This window comes from Talpa occidentalis, unplaced genomic scaffold, assembly GCF_014898055.3.
Source record: "Talpa occidentalis isolate TD23 unplaced genomic scaffold, MPIMG_talOcc4v2.1 talOcc4.7, whole genome shotgun sequence".
NCBI classification, from domain to species: domain Eukaryota; kingdom Metazoa; phylum Chordata; class Mammalia; order Eulipotyphla; family Talpidae; genus Talpa; species Talpa occidentalis.
This window is the reverse complement of record NW_023605083.1, coordinates 106,968,602-106,984,980: the sequence shown is the minus strand read 5'-3', so window position 1 is coordinate 106,984,980 and position 16,379 is coordinate 106,968,602. Positions and strand designations below refer to the sequence as shown.

The window sequence follows — 16,379 nt, the reverse complement described above, 5'->3', positions numbered from 1 at the left end:
CACTTGGTAATCTTGGGGTTTCTTGGGAAAGGGGAGAGGAAGAGTTGGAAGGGAGTGAGATGTGAAACTAGCCCCCAAGTCCAACAGATCCCCAGGCAGAAACAGGAGGGGCCCTGAATGGACTCAGCCTGACTCCAACCCTGGCCCTCCTCCACAGATCAGGGACATGAGACCTGCAGGAGCAGCCTGGACCTTACCTGACCAACCCCCAGCTTCCCATGCTGTTCTGGGTAACCCATGGGTAAAGGTCAAGCTGGGAGGTTGACTTCAGTGGATCAGTCTGTGTGTGGGTGGGTGGGGACGCCGCTTGGGTGACCTCTCGGTATCGGAGCAGAGAGGTGGGCCCCTCTCCAATGGGTCTTGGTTCCTGCCCCCTCTCCTCCCAGTAAGAGCAGGACAGCCTCTCCCCCACATATCTGCTGCTGGCCGACCTCCCAGCTTGACCTTTGCTCAGAAGGTCACCCAGAACATCATGGGAAGCTGGCGGCCTGTTGAGGTCCAGATTACTCCTTCAGGTGTCACTTACACAGAGGAGAACCTCTGTGAACACCTTTGAATTCCAACCACCACCCACCGTTCCCTACCACACCCCCAAAAATGGTCATTTTCTCCCCATCTGTGGTACCCCCATCCTTCAGTGTTTTCTGTAATATTATAAAAAGCATGACGATAATTATGATTATTGAATTCATCCTTATGGTGAGGCATCTTGTTTCATCTTTACAGCAACCTTCAAAATAGTGCCATCCTCCCTGTTTTATGTCCCACAGGAAGCCTGGGACAGATGAAGAAACTGAGGCTCAGAATGGTGCATTAAATTATATCTGAAAGCACCCTCCCTAGCCAGTCTGCTGTGATCCACCTCAAACACTGGTCTGTGTGGGTCTGGGGCCTGGTCTTCCTCTCATCACCTGCTACTGCAGCGCAGGATGTGTCTGCAGAGACACACAGTGGACGCTTTCTCCCCAGATTCTCTCCCCGGCACAGAGGGAATAACAGCGTTTGGTTGCTTTTTCTCAAAACAAGTTGTCATTATTAACTACTTACCATACAGTCTTAGTTAGTAATCAAAAATGGTTGTGTATTAAGTGGGGAATAACATAATCTGTCTTCTGATATCACCTCTCAGAACAATGGGCTAATTCAATATTGAGAACTAGAATGGCCCCTCCTGGGAACTGCATAGAATAGGCACGAGGCAGGGAAAAGACACAAGGATTTGATTCTCCCACACACAGGAACTGAGCCAGTTAATGTCTGCATTTTTGAAGCCTGCCATTTTGATCCAGTGGTTAAATAATGAGCTGAATAACAGTGTTTGTCGAAAGACGAAAGCTAATTGAAATATATCTTGTTCTAAATGTGCCTATATGCCTTCCCTGCCCCCTATCCCTGCCCCTGTCCCCTCAGGCCTGGCAGCAGCCACCACTCGGACTGTGACGAGCCCTCCATGTGTCCAGGCTCAGCTGGGGCTAGGGCGCTGAGGAAGGAACTGGCCTGGGACTTAGACCGTCCAGGAGCTCTCTTCCAAAGGAAGCCCCTCCCCACGCCACCGCCAGGGCCCAGGGCCGGCTCCTGGTCCCTAGAGAAAATAATGCCTTTGTCCCCACTCAGATAAACAAACAGAGCCGCTCAGACGTGTGGACGTGTGTGATGGGAGGGGCAGGAGCAGCACCCCACCCACAGAAATTGGCCTGGCCTGCCTCCCGAGGTCACCAGCAGGAGCCTAGGGGCAGCTGGGCCCAGTTAGATGGAAGTACCAGCTCTAGCCCATTAGGCAGGCGGAGAAACTGAGACCCAGAGCAGGGGAGCCCTGTCTCCATGCTGTGGGGTCATCAGCTTCCCTGGACTTCCTACTCACAACCCACACATAGGCACAGAGCCTCAGGGTCACCCGCACTGTTCAGAACATGCTCTCTGTAGCCTTTTGACACAGCAGCCTCTACACATGTTTGCTTCTGCCTGCGTGCATCACCCCACTGCTCAGGGCCCTGGGCCCCTAGAGACCCTCTCCTCCCCTCTCCCCACACAGTCAGATCAGAGTCACAGGAAGCAGGGCCAGCAAGCATGCGAACCAAGAGCCAAGATGGGGAAGTTTATTTTTTAAGAATCATCTAAACACATAGGGAATATTTTTAGTCCCTGCCTCCCACCCGGATGCCAAATCAAAACAGGGGGTCAGATAGACGTCTCGTCCCATCGGGAATACAGAGCAGCCTGCGGAGACAGGGTGGGACCGGGCACTGCTGACCCCACCCTGCCCCTGGTCCAGAGGTCTGTCTCCCTCTGAAGACTGCCAAAGGGGAGCGCAGGACTTGGGGGTCAAGGAGGTGCAGGGAAGTGACCCCAGCTACTGACAGGTCCCTCACCCTTTCTGTGCCTCAGTTTCCTCATCTGTGCAACTGAAGAAATAATTCTGCCATCCTAGGATCATAGAGACAGGCCCAGCACAGTGGGCATCCAGCAGACGCACCCCGGTCTGTGCTGGAGCCAGCAGCTGCCACCCAGCCCTCCCAGGCCTGGCCAGCCACGGCCACGCGTGTCTGTACTGGTGCATGAGCATGTTGCACGCCCACCGTGGAGACCCGGGGCACTGCATTCAGAGTGAATGAGAGTGGGATTGGGGTGGCTGGCTGGGCCCTCTTTGTGAGTAAGGAGTCGCTGGCAGCCCCCATTGTCTCTGGGAGAGCAGTATCAAGAGCCAGATCTGGCAGGGCACAAGCTTCTCCAGAGGGGGGTCTGCTAAGGGGGTAGGCAGGAGGGTGGTGTGAGGGGAGGAAACTCTCAGGCACACACACCCAGCCAAAGGAAATACCCATCAATCTCTGTGTCCAGGGTGCAGGGGCCAATTTCAGGGAGGCTGGTGCCCACTCCTAGGGTGACTGACCAGGAGTGACCTTGCTAGGAGTCTTGCTGGCAGCACCTGCTCCAGCTTCCAGGTACAGGGAAGGCGGCAGAGCATGCGGAGGAGGCAAGAGCCCTGTACCCTGGACAGGCTGTGCCCATTCTGGCCCTCACTGGCCAGGTTTATTATTATGAGGTCAGGGGCCTGGGGGAGGGTCTCGTGCCTTCTGTCTGGAGTCTGGAGTTAGACGCCAAGTCTTCTTTCGTCACTAGCAGAGAGCTAGGACTTCCTGGTTTTACTGCCATGTTATTCATTGAATGTTGCCTTGAGGGCAGGCACAGAGTGGGGGGTGGGGGGGAAGGAGAGGGTGGAGGTGGGGGAGGGAAAACCCTGAGTTGGAGAGAGGGGGGCACAGTTTAAATCTTAGATACCCTGCAGGCTGCGTGGGAACCAAAACAGGTTCGTGTCCACACACCCCCTGCTGACACAGGCTGCCTGCTGTTGCCATGGTGACAGCAGTACCAACCCCCCCCAAGGCTGTGTGGTCACCAGTGTAGGGAGGGGGTTGCTTATTCTTGGTCACGAAAGAGAACAGGGAGGGAGAGGCTGGCATGGAGGGGGAGCAGCCCTTCTCCCTCTTCCCAGACGTGGCCTGCGGTCAGGGGCGCTGAGGGTATCAGGGTGGGAGAAGCGTGAGGTCTCCTCATCCAGCCAGCTGCTCTCCCCAGACCAACGATGGGTATTGGACCTCTCCTGTGCCCACGTAGCTGGCATCATATCTCTCAGTGGGCAGGAAGTCCCCCTAGTCAGTGGCGGCTATTAGAGAGGTCCCCACACTGTCCTGGGCCTGGTCCTTGGGGGATCCTTTTCACCCAACAAGGCCTGTTCTCGTCTCCATCACCCCATCTCAAATCTCACGCTCCTCCAAATTCCAGCCCTGCCCCGGATGCCTGGATGATGAGGTCCTCCCTATTTCCCCTCCCTGGCTCGCCTGACCTTCCCTCTCCAGTCTCAGTGCCTTCTGGGGTCCAGAAGGGAAGAAACCATTAGAGATGCAATTGTGGAGGTGGGGGGTGTATCACTCAAATCTCCTAAGTACATTGGATTGACCAGAGACCACACACACACACACACACACACACACACACACACACACACACTCCCAGGACGTCTCCCCTGTCTCTCTCTCTCCTCACACCCTTCTCTCTCTACTCTTTCCCCTTTCTCTTTTTTCTCCCTCAGCTACTCCGGCTTCCTCCCTCACTGCCTCCACTCCCCACCGGCCTCCCTGCTGTTCCTCCAAATGGCACTTGCCAGCCTCCAGATGGTCTCCCCCTGACCTCCTTCCAGTCTTGGATGCCAGGATGCCAGCGCCAGGGGCCCTAATGACCTTCTTTTCTGACTGAGCTTTCTCTTAGCGGTTGGCTTCTGACACAATATCCACGGCCTGTTTGACATGCGGCCTGTCTCCCGTGGGAAGCAAACTCCAGGAAGGCAGGTGTTTTTGTCTGTCTATTCCCGACCACATTCCCAGGTGCAGGGAAGTGGGCAGAGCATGGGGAGGAGGCAAGAGCCCTGTGCCCTGGACAGGCTGTGCCCATTCTGGCCCTTACTGCCAGGCGTCATATCTCTCAGTGGACAGGAGGATGCTCAAGAAACATTTGAGTGAATAAGTGAACATCCCGTGGCCGCCTCTCCTAGACCGCACCCACACAGTGCCTGCACGCGGTCCTCTAGGGCAGGGACGAAACATCAGGCTGGGGGTCTCAGTGGGCTCTGCCGCCGCCTCCCAGCCTCAGGCCTCTCCATCCTGTGTTCCAGCTCCCCGTTGCATAATGAAGAGGTGGGTCTGGAGTTTCTCTGGCTTTCACCGCCACTGAAGCTCTGAGGTGCTTCCTGCATCTCTCAAAGTAGGAGAGAGAGGACATTGGCAAAGTGGGGTGATGGGGTGCCTAGTGTCCCTGCTTGGAAGGAATCACCAGGCCTTAAGGCCTCTACCCTGGAACAGGGGTGGGTTGAGGAGAACATGGCAGAGAAATTGTGGGAACTACAAAGAGATCTGAGAAAGTTTTCTCCAAAAATATACCCATATTTTAATCACCAAATCAAAATCAAAACTTGGAAGCTTAAGGAACCAAGGGCTAAGTCCTCTGAGGGCGGAGTCAGAGGTCAAGTGTCCCGAAGCGAGCCATCATCGGAGGGAGCCAACAGTCAGGTAGGCGAGTGTGGGGGCCAGCAGGGTGGTCAAGGGCAAGGACAGCAGCTGTCCTGGGGCCTGGGACTTGAACACTGAGCGCTGTCCCAGGTGCTGCAGGGGCCTGACATTGTCTGTCATGGCCATTTTCTTCTGCTCATCGTAGTACAGATGCTGGGAGAACGCAAGGATCTGTGGAAGGAACAGGGCTTGGTGAAGAGGGGCAGCGGGTGGAGCTGCACTCCCTGCTGTGTGGCCTCAGCCTGTCACTGGCCTCTCTGAGCCCTCATTAGTAAGGGCCTTAGAAGCCCCACCTCTCAGGTATTTGTGCAAATGAAAAAATAAGGGATATAAAGTGCTTGGCATTGGCGGGGGCTCAGTTCCCATTAGCTTCCTCAGGCCACGTGAATGCCCCGTCACAGCTTTGAGAACCTATGATCCCGACTGCTGCACTACAGTGGGTACCACGCTTGCACATGCAGCAGAATCTCCTGGGGCGTGTGGTGACCCCATGGCCAGGCCCCACCCACAGAATTTCAGATTCCACTGGTCTGGGGGAGACATGGGAATTAGGAGTCTGGCTAGTCCCTGCCGATGTTGACCCCACTGGCCCAGGAAATACTCTTTTTGCCCTCAGAGCTGGCCCCTCCTCCACCATGGCAGGAGGCAGCCTGAACGCCTGCTCTGACCACTGGCACAGCCTCCCCTCCAGCCGGACTCAAGCCAGGAGGGGACAGCTGGGACCGGCTGTGTCTGTCCCCCCAGGGCATGAATGGATTCAATCAATGGAACTCAGCTCTCTGGAGCACCCCACCCCCACCCAGCGACCCCTGGGGGATCCAGAGGGATGGCTTCTGGGGAGCCAGGCAGTGGCAGCCTATTCTTTGGCCATGTCCTGGGTACCTGCTCTTCCTGGAGTTTAATGGGCTCCTCAAACACAGTCCAGACGACTTTCTCCTGGCAGCCGGGCGTGGTGAGCGAGCCCAGGTAGCGGAAGTAGGCCTCCAGCTTCTCCTTCTCCGGGAGCAGGTCGAACAGGCTGATGCTCTTCTTCATCGTGGTTTGACTGTCTGGAGCAGAGGGTCAGGATGCCATCCGTTGTGGGGTCCCCTGAGGACCTCATTCCGAGAGCCCAGGAGCCCCACCACCCAGCCCTTCCTCTGCGGGAAGAAGTCTCCTCCCTCCTTCTCCCTCCAGCCTCCCCTCTTTCTCATCCTCACTCACGGGGCTTGGAGACGTCAGGCAACACATCCACCAGGGCCTGGAAGCCATCATTCTTGGATCCAGCCTGGAACAGGAGGGGAAAGGGCTTAAGAAGCACGGGGGGGGGGGGGGGGGCGAGGGGGCTGGTGGCGGTGGGGGGTTGGGTCACCACCAGTTCACTCTCCTGATCTGGGGTGGGGAGGGCAGCCAGCTTCTGGGACTGAGGCCCGGAAAGGTTCTGGGTTCCCCACCTCGGGGTGTACATGTACCTGAGAAGCAGAGGGGAAGTCAGGGCCTTTCCAGCCCCCTCCCACCATGCTGGAACCCCAGGTCTCTGACTCCTAAAAAGCAGCTCCCCAGAACCTGGCTTCTTTGGGAACTGAGAGATGGGGATCCCACCTCCACCAGGAAGGCCAGCACCGCGATATCATCTTTGGAGTCCTGGACTTCCTTCTTGTTCTTTGATGTCCCTGTTACTTTCTCGTGGACTATGTGCATCTGGTGGGAGGCGGGGCGTGAGAGGGATGGAGAGAAGACCTGTGAGGGGGCTGGGCGCCCTCCTTGCCCAAAGGCGGTCACTCAGAGCCCAGGGAAGGCGCTGGCCCAGGAAGGGGCCCTTACCTCCATGGCAAAGTGCTTCCCATTCAGGCTGTGCTCCGAGCCATTACCCAGCTTCTCGGACCAGTGCAGGTGCAGCTGCGTGGCCCGGTACTGGGCGGCCAGGCCTCCCCCAGAGATTGTGATATCACTGGACAGCGACACCATCACTGGAGGGGGCGAGGAGAGGCAGGATCCTGGCACTCACTTCCCCTCGCCTTCCCAGCTGCACCCAGGCAGGGCCTTCTCTCTACCTCCCACCCTCCCCAGGCCTAGACGGAGTGGTAGAGGCCCTGACCTTTCCCTGGCGCCCCCCCACTCCCTGCCAGCCTCTCCCTCTGCACATCCCCCACTGCTCCAAACAGGCAGCTTACCCGGTTCCTCCCCTGCCGCCCCCCTGAATGGTGCCCTGGTGTCCTCAGGGGAATGTCCAAAGAGCCCTGGGTGACCTGCCCCTGGGCCCAGCCCGGCTGACCCTGGGCCTGGTCCCCGCCCCTCCTGCCGCACTCTGTCCTTCATCCACACGGGCCATGCGCAGTTCCCCGAGCACCCCAAGCTGTTTCACGCCTCCGCGCCTTTGCACATGTTGTTCCTTTTTCCGAGAGCCTCCCCCACCCCCAGACTGGCCTGATGAATGACTGAGCCTGCTGCTCTTGCTCCCTTCTTTCCAAAGCCCTCTCTGGCGGCCCCTCCTCAGCCAAGGCGGACGTGAGGCTGATGCACCCTCCCAGTCCTCAGGGAGCTCGGGGGGGCCCCTCCTGCCTGAGACCCACCTGTGTGCCCATTGTTTGAGACCGGCCACTTCTCTTTCTTGTCATAGCCGGAGAAGGAGAAGGACCCCAGGCCTGGGTTCACCACTGTCTTGGCGGGGACGATGTCGATGGGGGACTGGCGGGTCTTCTGGCAGTCCCCCGGCCACTGGGCCGGCCCTGGGCAGGGAGGGAGGGCAGCTGAGCGGCCAGGGCGCCCGGCTCCCCTGGGTCAGCCCGGGGGTCCCAGCTCGGGCAGCAAGGTCTGGGGATGCAGAGCTCTGTCCTCGCGCTCTGGGGCCTTCTTCCTCAGACACACACACACACACACGCACACGCACGCACGCACATGCACGCGCATGCACAAAGCCAAGGGTGTCTGTTGGGTTGCGGTGTGGGGCAGGGTGGGACATGCTGGCCAGTGGGTGGCGTGAGCTCCGGGGTGAGAGCGTCCAGAGGCTGGGCTGTCAAGGCACTGCTGGGTAATCCGCTTCCCGGGGGCTCTAGGCGGTCAAGGGTGCTTGGGAGAGCACAGGGAAGCTGCCCAGAGGAGTCCCCTGGGAACAGATACCTTGCCAGGTCTGCAGCAGAGAAGTAACTCCAGGAGCTCATTTCACACCCTGGTGACTCCCACACCCTGGTGACTCCCACACCCAGCCGGGTGGGGCTCAGGTAGGCAGCTGAGCAGTCAGTGACACACACACACACACACACACACACACACACACACAGCATTTGAGTAAAAAGTGCAAAGGACGACCATCCAGGTGCCAGGCCGGGGTGCACTGCAGTAGAGCCAGCATTCCGCGTTGTTGTAAAAAAAGAACAACGTGTTAAAAAGCTCAAAAAAAAAAAGAAAGAACATGTATTTTCCCCTTGGCTGCGCTGCTGGCTTATTTCGTAGAACACATGCTTTCTGGGTGACAGAGAGGACAGCAGGCCGTACCAGGGAAGACTCGGGTCACTCTGCAGCCCCTGCTCCCTGAGCACCAGGAGTGTGTGTGCACATGCGTGTGTGCCGCACCGATACCTTCCTGAGGGGGCCACCATCAGCCTTCGCCCTCCCCTCTCTGGGGATCCACCTCACCCTGGACAGTCCCCGCCTCGCAGAGAGGCGCGTCCCCAGGACAGCACTCACCCGGGCAGCTGTTGTTGGAGGCCTTGGCTTGAATCTCGTAGCACCACTTCTCTGTTGCTGAGAGAGACGGGTGTGAGGCCAGCACATACGTGTGCAGGGTCTGTGCCCACCTACTCTGAACACATGTGTTTGTGCACATAAGCAGCTCTGTATCTTGTGCCCAGGGGTGGCCAGAGGCAGGAAATATCCTGGAGTCGGAGCCCCCATTGGTTGGATGGGGACAGCGCATTCCTGGGGCCTGGGACTGAGGCCCCGGGGCGGGAGAGGTAAGGAAGTGTAAGGATGGGGGACTTATGTGACAGAAGCCACCAGGTCTTGCTGTCCCTGAGCCATAGTTAATCAACCGGTCATCTTGCCCCGGGGCAATATCCCCTCAGACAAGCAGCCAGCCTCAGACAGCCCCTGAGGCTACCAGCTCTCCCCAGGGCTTGAGCTGTTCACTTTCCACCTGCCACTCATCCGCCTCCCCTTCCTCCATGCACCCCCTCCCCCAAACCTGGAAGCTGGCCCTGGATAAAGGGGAAGAAGAGGGGTTTTAGCTTCCAGCTGTGCCACCCCAGGGAAGGGTGGACAGCCTGGTTGCCACCCAGAGTTGATGGGAACCATGGAGATCAGGCTGGCCCTGCCCCAGAACACACCCGCTCATGTTATTAAGCCCCGTTCTTGGCTAGACTCAGAGCCCTCGGGAAGGAGCCAGGCCTCTTTCCTTGCCCGGCCACCCCCTCGTCCTGGTCTTTGGACCCCACAGACTCAGATTCTAATCCTGGCTCTGCCTCAGGATTAGAACCAGCATCTCCAAAGAAGCTGCCACACAAATGCAAGTGCAGGGGCAGAGGGGTACGTGGGGCTCAGCTTTCTGCTCAATTTTTCTGTAAACCTAAACCTGCTCTGACATTAAGGTCTATTGAGAGAAGGAAAAGAAAGGGATTGTTCCAGCAAGTGGACAAAGCATTTGACCCAGGGCTGGCCCACTTAGGAGCTGGGGGTACGGGGCAAGTCACTCCATGTCTTGGAGCCTCAGTTTTATCATCTGTAAAATGGAACCTACCTCGTCGGCCTGCAGAGAAGATTAAATGAGAGGTGGTATAGAGGGATTCAGGCAGTGTGGAATTCAGCAAAGCCCCTGACAAGTCCTTCCCTTCCCCTCACTTCCATCCCTCTGGTTTCTTGTCAGTGCACAGATGATGAAAGTGAAGGGAGGGCAGAGAGAAGTGAAGTAAGTTACAAAGAACTCACGGATGAGGAAATTCTTAAGAAAAGCACAGCTTCTGCTCAGTATGAGGTGGCTGCTGAGCTTGGGGGTGGGTGGAGGGGAAGGGCGGCTCCTCCTTGGGCTGCCAGGACCTTCTCTGGGGTCCCTAGAGTGCAGACCGGGTCTGGAGGGAGCCTTGGGGCCATCAGGTTCTCAGTAGGGAAGAGGACTGGAGGACAAGAAAGTGGGCACCACAGGGCACTGCCATGTGGGCACCTCAGAACCACCCGGGGTTTTTGAGTTTCCCAGCTCTGGGTCAGAGGCTTCATCTATGCTGCTGCTTTTCCAGACTGACAGTCCCTGAAGAGTCTTCCTAGAATGGCCAGTCCCCAGGCCTGGACACCCCCACCCACTCGCTGCAGGCGGGCAGAGCTCCAGAGGAGCCCATTCACTTGCCTTCAGTCTTGGCTCTGCCTCTGTTTAATCTCCACTAATCTCTCCAGCAGAGTTCATTAATTTTTCTGAGCCCACATTCTTCCTCAGACAGAAGGAACTGCCACCAAACACCCAGGGGCTTAGGAGACAACTAATAAAATGTCCTTTGCACTGAGAAATGCTCCTTGTGTGATACAATCCTCCCTTGAGGTGTCTTCACCTCTCAGAGGACCCAAAGATAGAAGGGGCCTCCATGGTCGAGCCGGGTCCTCCTCTGGACTGGAGGCCCCAGAAGAAGCCATTCCAGGGAAAGCTTTGCATAAGTCAGAGTCCCTGGGAGGCGGCTCTGAAGGGTGGAACCCCCACTCAGCCTCCCCACGGCCCATATGGTCCAGGCTGAGCTTTTCTTAGGAATGTGCTCTTTCCTGTCTCTGCCACGGCTCCTGGGTTTGTAATGGTGACCTCTGATCCACTGTCTTAATCACGGAGACTTTTGACCCGCTTAGCTGAATGCACTTGTAACTACCTTCTTCACAAGACAGGAATCAGGAAAACTTCACATTGACAAAGACAGGGCCAGGGGTCAGATCAATGTGATGGTAAGAGGCTGGTTTTCTGGCAAAGGGTGGCAGGGTAACATAACCGTCTGCCCTTGCAGGTAGTTACCAGTCCACATCCAAGAGAGCCTGGAAGGACAGGGGCGACCCGTAGATCCCCACTGCAAGCTCGGGTTCTACCTAGTCCCCCTGCCCAGACCAGGGGTGGAGTGAGAGCTCGAACAACCATCAGGAGCCACCCAGTAACATCCCCCTCCATCCCCCTTCTTCAGAGCCGACTGAAGACGTTTACACTGATGGACCTTGCTCACCCCACCCTCCCACTCCAGGGGGAGGGAGAGGTCCTGAAAACCAACTCAGCAAAACCCAAGTATGCCCTGGGCAAAGTCTCAGCAACTCCTGGCCAGGGGTCCTGGGCTCTGAAGGGACTGACCATCCTCTCCCCTCCTCCTATGTCTGAGGCAGAGGGACGCTTGGGGGACTTCTGGGTACAGCCTGGTGGTTCTCCAGCCTCAGGCTCCCTGGGGGGTGAAATGGGCGGAGGAAGGACCGCGGATCTCTTCCAGCTGCCAGTCAGAAAGCCCAGCTCTGAAGAGGAGCAGATTGCACGAGGCCAGAGACTGCTGGCCAGAGATAGTCATCCCGGCCGTGACCTCTGCCGCATCTGAGTGTGCTACTCTGGCACTTGGAGAAGCACTTACACCCACTATCTTATCTAAATCTTCAAAATAACACCTGAAGTCAGAACTCTTATCCCTGTTTTGTACGTGAGAGAACTGAGATTAAGTGACTTACCCCAAGGCTACGCAGCTACAACCCAGCTATATTAATCGCAAAGGTGTTTCTCTAAATCCAGATGTTGAGGATGTTTCCATCACCCAATCCTCCAAGTACATTTTTCTGTTTTCTTTTCTTTCTCTTTCTTTTTTTTTTTTAACGTCTCCCTTTTCTCTTTCCTCCCCTCCTAGGAAAGATCTGGAGTTGCTGCAAGATGCCCCTCAATTCCTTACCCCCTAGGAGCCACTTAGTCCGGGCTAAGGCACACTCCCTCCCTGCAGCTGAGGGACCCTCACCCCTCAGCCACCACTCCAAGGAAGGTGTTTTAACCCTGGAGAGGACATTTGGCCCTGCGCGCCCCAAAGACCTTGGAAGGGCTATCTATCCGGGGACGAGCAAATGGGGTGATCCCGGGAGGCTTGCAGAGGAGAGGGCAGAGACGATGCCCGCCGGAGCCGGGTGCCCAGCCGCTACAATGGCCTTCAGCGCCTTATCAAATATTAACACGCCTCTGCTGCTACCTCCCACCTAGAGGAATAATTAAGAGCTCGGGCTCACCATTAATCTTTAAACGAAAATCACCCTGGCTGGAAAGACCGGCTTTGCCGGGACCTCGGGTCCCCGAGTGCCCCCCGCCAGGCTCCGGGGGTCGGGAAGGGAAGGGGAGCCGCACCCTCTGGGGATAAGGAGTTCAAGGTGTGAAGCGGGGAGCCAGGGCCCTGCTCCCCCCAGTTTGCTGCCCTTGCTCTGGGCCGGGGGCGGCCACCAGAGGCGGCGACCCACGGGCCGCTGCGCAGGACCAGACGCGGCGCGGGGCGGAGGCGCGCGTCGGGGCGGCCGGAGGAGCATCCTCAGCGGCGTCCACCCTCGCGGCCCCCGGCGCCGGCCCCGCGCGCACCCCGCCGCCGCGCACACGCGTGCACACACTCCCCCGCACCGCAGGGCTGCTCGTGAGCACGCCCGCGCCCGCGCCCGCCCGGCTCCCGCGCCACCCCAGACGGACGCGCGGCCCCGGAGCACCGACCGCCGCCGGGTAGGGGCCCCGGGCTGGGGCGCAGAGCGGGCACCCGAGGGCGGCCCGGGGGCGAGCCGCGTCGTCACCTGCGCGGACCCAGGGCCGGGCGGCGGCCAGGGCCAGGAGCGCCAGCAGCAGCTGCATCCTGCGCGGGAGCCAAGTCGCCACCGAGCCGGGGGTCGCGCGCCGCGGAGGCCGCCGGGGGTGCAGCGAGCATGTCCGCCCGGGCTTTATAGCGGAGCCGCGACGTGAGGGAGCCCGGACCGCGGGTAGCGGCTCCACCCCTCGGCGGAGCTCCCCTCCCCCGGTGCCGTCCCCGCTCTGAAACCCTGGCCGCGCCCCCACCTCCACCCCCTGCCTCCTGCCGCGACACCTTTTGCCCCGAGCTGGGGGCTGCCTCGCTCGTGGGCGTTCCCTCCGCGGCCGGGCGGCGCCCTCCCTCCCCCGCCGCCCCCCATCGCACACCTGGTCTCCTCTCGCGAACCGGCCGGCTACAAGGCCAGGTACTTGGCTCACGCAAGGCGGGCCCCATTTCTGGCTTCGGTCCTTTTGGTGCGCCCCGCAGCAGCCCTCAGGGGTTTTGGAAGGGGCTCGGGCTGTGGGGTGAGCAGGTGGGCAGTGCCTTGGCGGGGTGCTGCGCGCCTGGCGTTGGCTGAATCGGGCCAAAGAGCATCGCTTGTCTTTCTCAGCCAGTGGTCACAGACTCTGTGGGTCTCATGCCTCCTCCAAACTTAATTTCCAAGCAGACCCACGACCCTTCGCCCCAGCCCCCAGTGAAGATACCCCTATTTTGTGGCGTGAGGATTTATAAGGAGGTGAGGGCAGGCGTGGGGGTGCTGAGGGGGCACTGCTGGGAAACGGACAGCGAAGGAGCTCACTGAGAAGGCATCTGGTGGGGTCGGAAGGGAGGGGTGGAGTCCTGTTGAGCCCTCCCCTCGCAGATCCGAGGGTCTGAATGGACCCCAAGTTCTGCCATCTGCCAGGAGCTCAAGGGAAATCCAAAGATAGGAGACTTCCCTTGAAAAAGGCCATAGCACTTGGCAAAATGGGGTGGGGGACCTCCCCCCCCCCCCAGTGGAGAGGAAGCTGCCTGCTCTCAGGAGGGCTGCTGCCCCTCCTGGCCGTGCCCCACCTGCAGCAGTTCCTCCGGACACCCTCAGAGCTGCAGAGACAGCAAGCACATGTGAGGTGGGGGCTTCCGTGGGCATTTGGAAAGCTCAGACTGGGGTGGGGAAGGACAGCAGGCTATCAGGCATCGGGCCTGGGCCCCCTCTATCAACAGGAAGCCCTGGTTTTCTGGTCTCCTCTCTTCCCCATCCGCTGCCAACCTCTCAGCCACCGCTAGCCTTTGAACCTAAGCTAGGGACCTCTGCCTTCCCCAGAACATCCAGGCAAAGGGGCTTCCTCCTTGCTTAGCGTTCTGGCTGACTCCCCCCAGCCCCCCTTTCTGGCCCAGGATCACACAGCCTCATGGAGCAACTTTGATCCCACAGAGAGGCAGGCAGGAGGGGAGGGGGCACCCACTTCAAGCTTAGGGCCCTATTGTCTGCACTGCTTTTGAATTTAATCATCAGCCTGGGACTACACAGTCAGGGGAGGGATTCCACAGCCCAGGGCCTTTTCTGGGGAGTGGATACGTGTTCACAGGGCTATAAAATATGTCCTTCAGGAGCAGGAATGGGTCACGGAGGAAGCTTATTCCCAGGCCAGACCACTGACAAGGAGAGACTTGGAAACCCCCTCGGTGAAGTGAAAGGACTATTGATCTTTGGACCCACTTCAAAGTCTATTGCATTGGGTCCCCCCACCTGCACCCCCAGGGGAGAAGAGATTGGATAGGGCAATCCTCTCCCGCCAGTATACACGTCCCACCACCCAGTATGTTTTGGAGCCTAGGACGTGGGGATGATGGGGGTCCCAGTGGAGTGTGCCCCAAGGCATGGGGAGGGAGTCAAGGCTAAGGGTGAACCCTTCCTCATGGATGCATCTAGGTCACGGGCACCCCGGAGACTGCATGTTTGCCCTGTGGGAGGTTGGGGAGTCATCCTGCTCTACCTGCGATATGGCCTTCGGTGTTATCCAGGGTGGCTGCCCACTCTTGGTTTTAACATTCCCTGCCTTATCTCCTAGCCTGGGATTCCTGGCCTGCTGCTATAAACTAGTCACCTGTCACTATCTAGGCCATCCTGGGGCCCAGGCTTCCTGGGAAGGACATGCCCAATTTAGGGTCATCAGACTAGGGATGGACTCTGACACATCTCTTGACTTAGTGGGCCCATAAAGTTACCAGCCCAGTCTGGAACCCCAGCCTTGCCGTGGCCTTCTTCCTCTTACTCTTCACGGGGTGCCAGAGTGTCCTGGTTCAAGTCCCTGTTCTTCCTCTGACTCAGGAATGACCTTGGGCAGCTCTTCTACACTCTGATTGCAACTTCCTCGTCTCCAGAGTGGGATGATAATCCCTGTCCTGCTGACCTCTGCCAATAAACAGATATGGAGAAAATGCTATCATCCAGGACTTGCCCAGCCCAGACTTTCACAAACAGCTTTATGATGCCTGGGTGTAGCTGGCGTTCCGTTGCAGATGCAGATATGAATCACCGTTCTCATCTTCTGGAGAATTTCACTGCGCGGTCCTGTCCAGAACAGGAAAGGGGCATTGGGAAAGCAAAAGGGCTTTGAGGTCGGGCAACCCTGTGACCATTTCCGGCTCTACCCACTTGTTCTGTGACGCCATCTGAACCTCCACTTCCCGCATCTGTGAAAGGAAAGTCACGTCGCTGTCTTCCGCAAGGCTGCCGTGAGACATCGTTGAGCTGAGTCCTGAGGAGGGCAGGCCCAGGACTGGGCGAATTAACATGCAAGGTCATGACCTCTAAGTGGAGGTCCCATTACCTGGATTAAACTTGACCTCAGGTTGCTGTGAATGTGGCATAGGGTGCGAGGAAACACGGGGCTAGGTCCCAAGAGGGGCCCTGGCACCTCTGAGCTCTTCCTGGACTCCCAGCACCTGGGGAGGGGTGAGGAGCGCTGAGGGGTAAGGATGGAAGCCCCAAAGGCATGGACTCCAAAATGTAAGGCTGGGATTCCACCTCCGGGATGGCCATGGGGTGGAGGTGCAAGGAAGTAAGATGCCTCACTCTTGGAGTTCCTAGGGCAGAGGACGGCCTAGTACATCCCCTAAACAGGAAGCCACCATGCCGGCTGGTCAGGGGGCTCCTGACCCCGCCTCAAGCTATTTCCATGCCATCTCACCACCCGCCTCCCTCCAACCCACACACCTCCCCTGTGCTAAGACCCCAGCCTCCACCTCCCCTGGCTTACTATACCCTCCGAGTTCACTCTGATTAGCAGATGATTCAGAGAAAATATTGTGGTGACTCCAGCTTCCCTGTCCCTAGATGTTGAGATTAAACCCAAATGCAGAACAAGGTTTAATCAATAGCCGAGATGTCACTGCCTACCCTGGACTTCTTCCTTCTGCCAGTCACAGAAAGAAGATGCATTTGTGGGACTGCCGCCCCGCGCCCTTTGTCTTTCTGTCTACCCCATTTCTCTGGTCTGTCAGAGACTCCTGGGCGAGCAGAAAAGGGGACAGAGAACTGCTCCTTAGTAGATAATGGGTGGAAACTTCTGTTCCTGAACATTTTGAAATAATAGCAGCGGTCAGAGGTATGGAC

At 58.1% G+C, this 16,379-nt stretch overlaps 1 protein-coding gene across 2 annotated transcripts; it reads right to left on the bottom strand.

Annotated features, from left to right (window-relative positions):
- Positions 1–4,926: 4,926 nt before the first annotated feature.
- CA4 (carbonic anhydrase 4) lies at positions 4,927–12,857 on the bottom strand. 2 transcript variants are annotated; one of them, XM_037494470.1, is made up of 8 exons: positions 12,789–12,857; positions 8,727–8,783; positions 7,613–7,768; positions 6,864–7,009; positions 6,642–6,740; positions 6,264–6,327; positions 5,943–6,109; positions 4,927–5,231 (listed from the first exon to the last, which is right to left on the bottom strand). In XM_037494470.1, the coding sequence occupies exons 1-8, from the start codon at positions 12,844–12,846 to the stop codon at positions 5,037–5,039; spliced, it is 942 nt and encodes a 313-aa protein (XP_037350367.1). In that variant the 5' UTR covers positions 12,847–12,857; the 3' UTR covers positions 4,927–5,036. The 2 variants fall into 2 exon arrangements, with proteins under 2 accessions (XP_037350367.1, XP_037350366.1); XM_037494469.2 differs by lacking the exon at positions 12,789–12,857 and having other exon boundaries at positions 8,727–12,348.
- Between the last annotated feature and the right edge of the window lie 3,522 nt (positions 12,858–16,379).

Excerpts from the sequence above, each read along its gene's own strand:
- CA4 (XM_037494469.2), bottom strand. The coding sequence starts at position 8,955 with ATGCGCTGTCCCCATCCAACCAATGGGGGCTCCGACTCCAGGATATTT. Across the intron at positions 7,769-8,726 it reads CTCCAACAACAGCTGCCCGG|GGCCGGCCCAGTGGCCGGGG; the intron begins GTGAGTGCTGTC and ends CTCCCTGCCCAG. Across the intron at positions 5,232-5,942 it reads TTAAACTCCAGGAAGAGCAG|ATCCTTGCGTTCTCCCAGCA; the intron begins GTACCCAGGACA and ends TTCCTTCCACAG.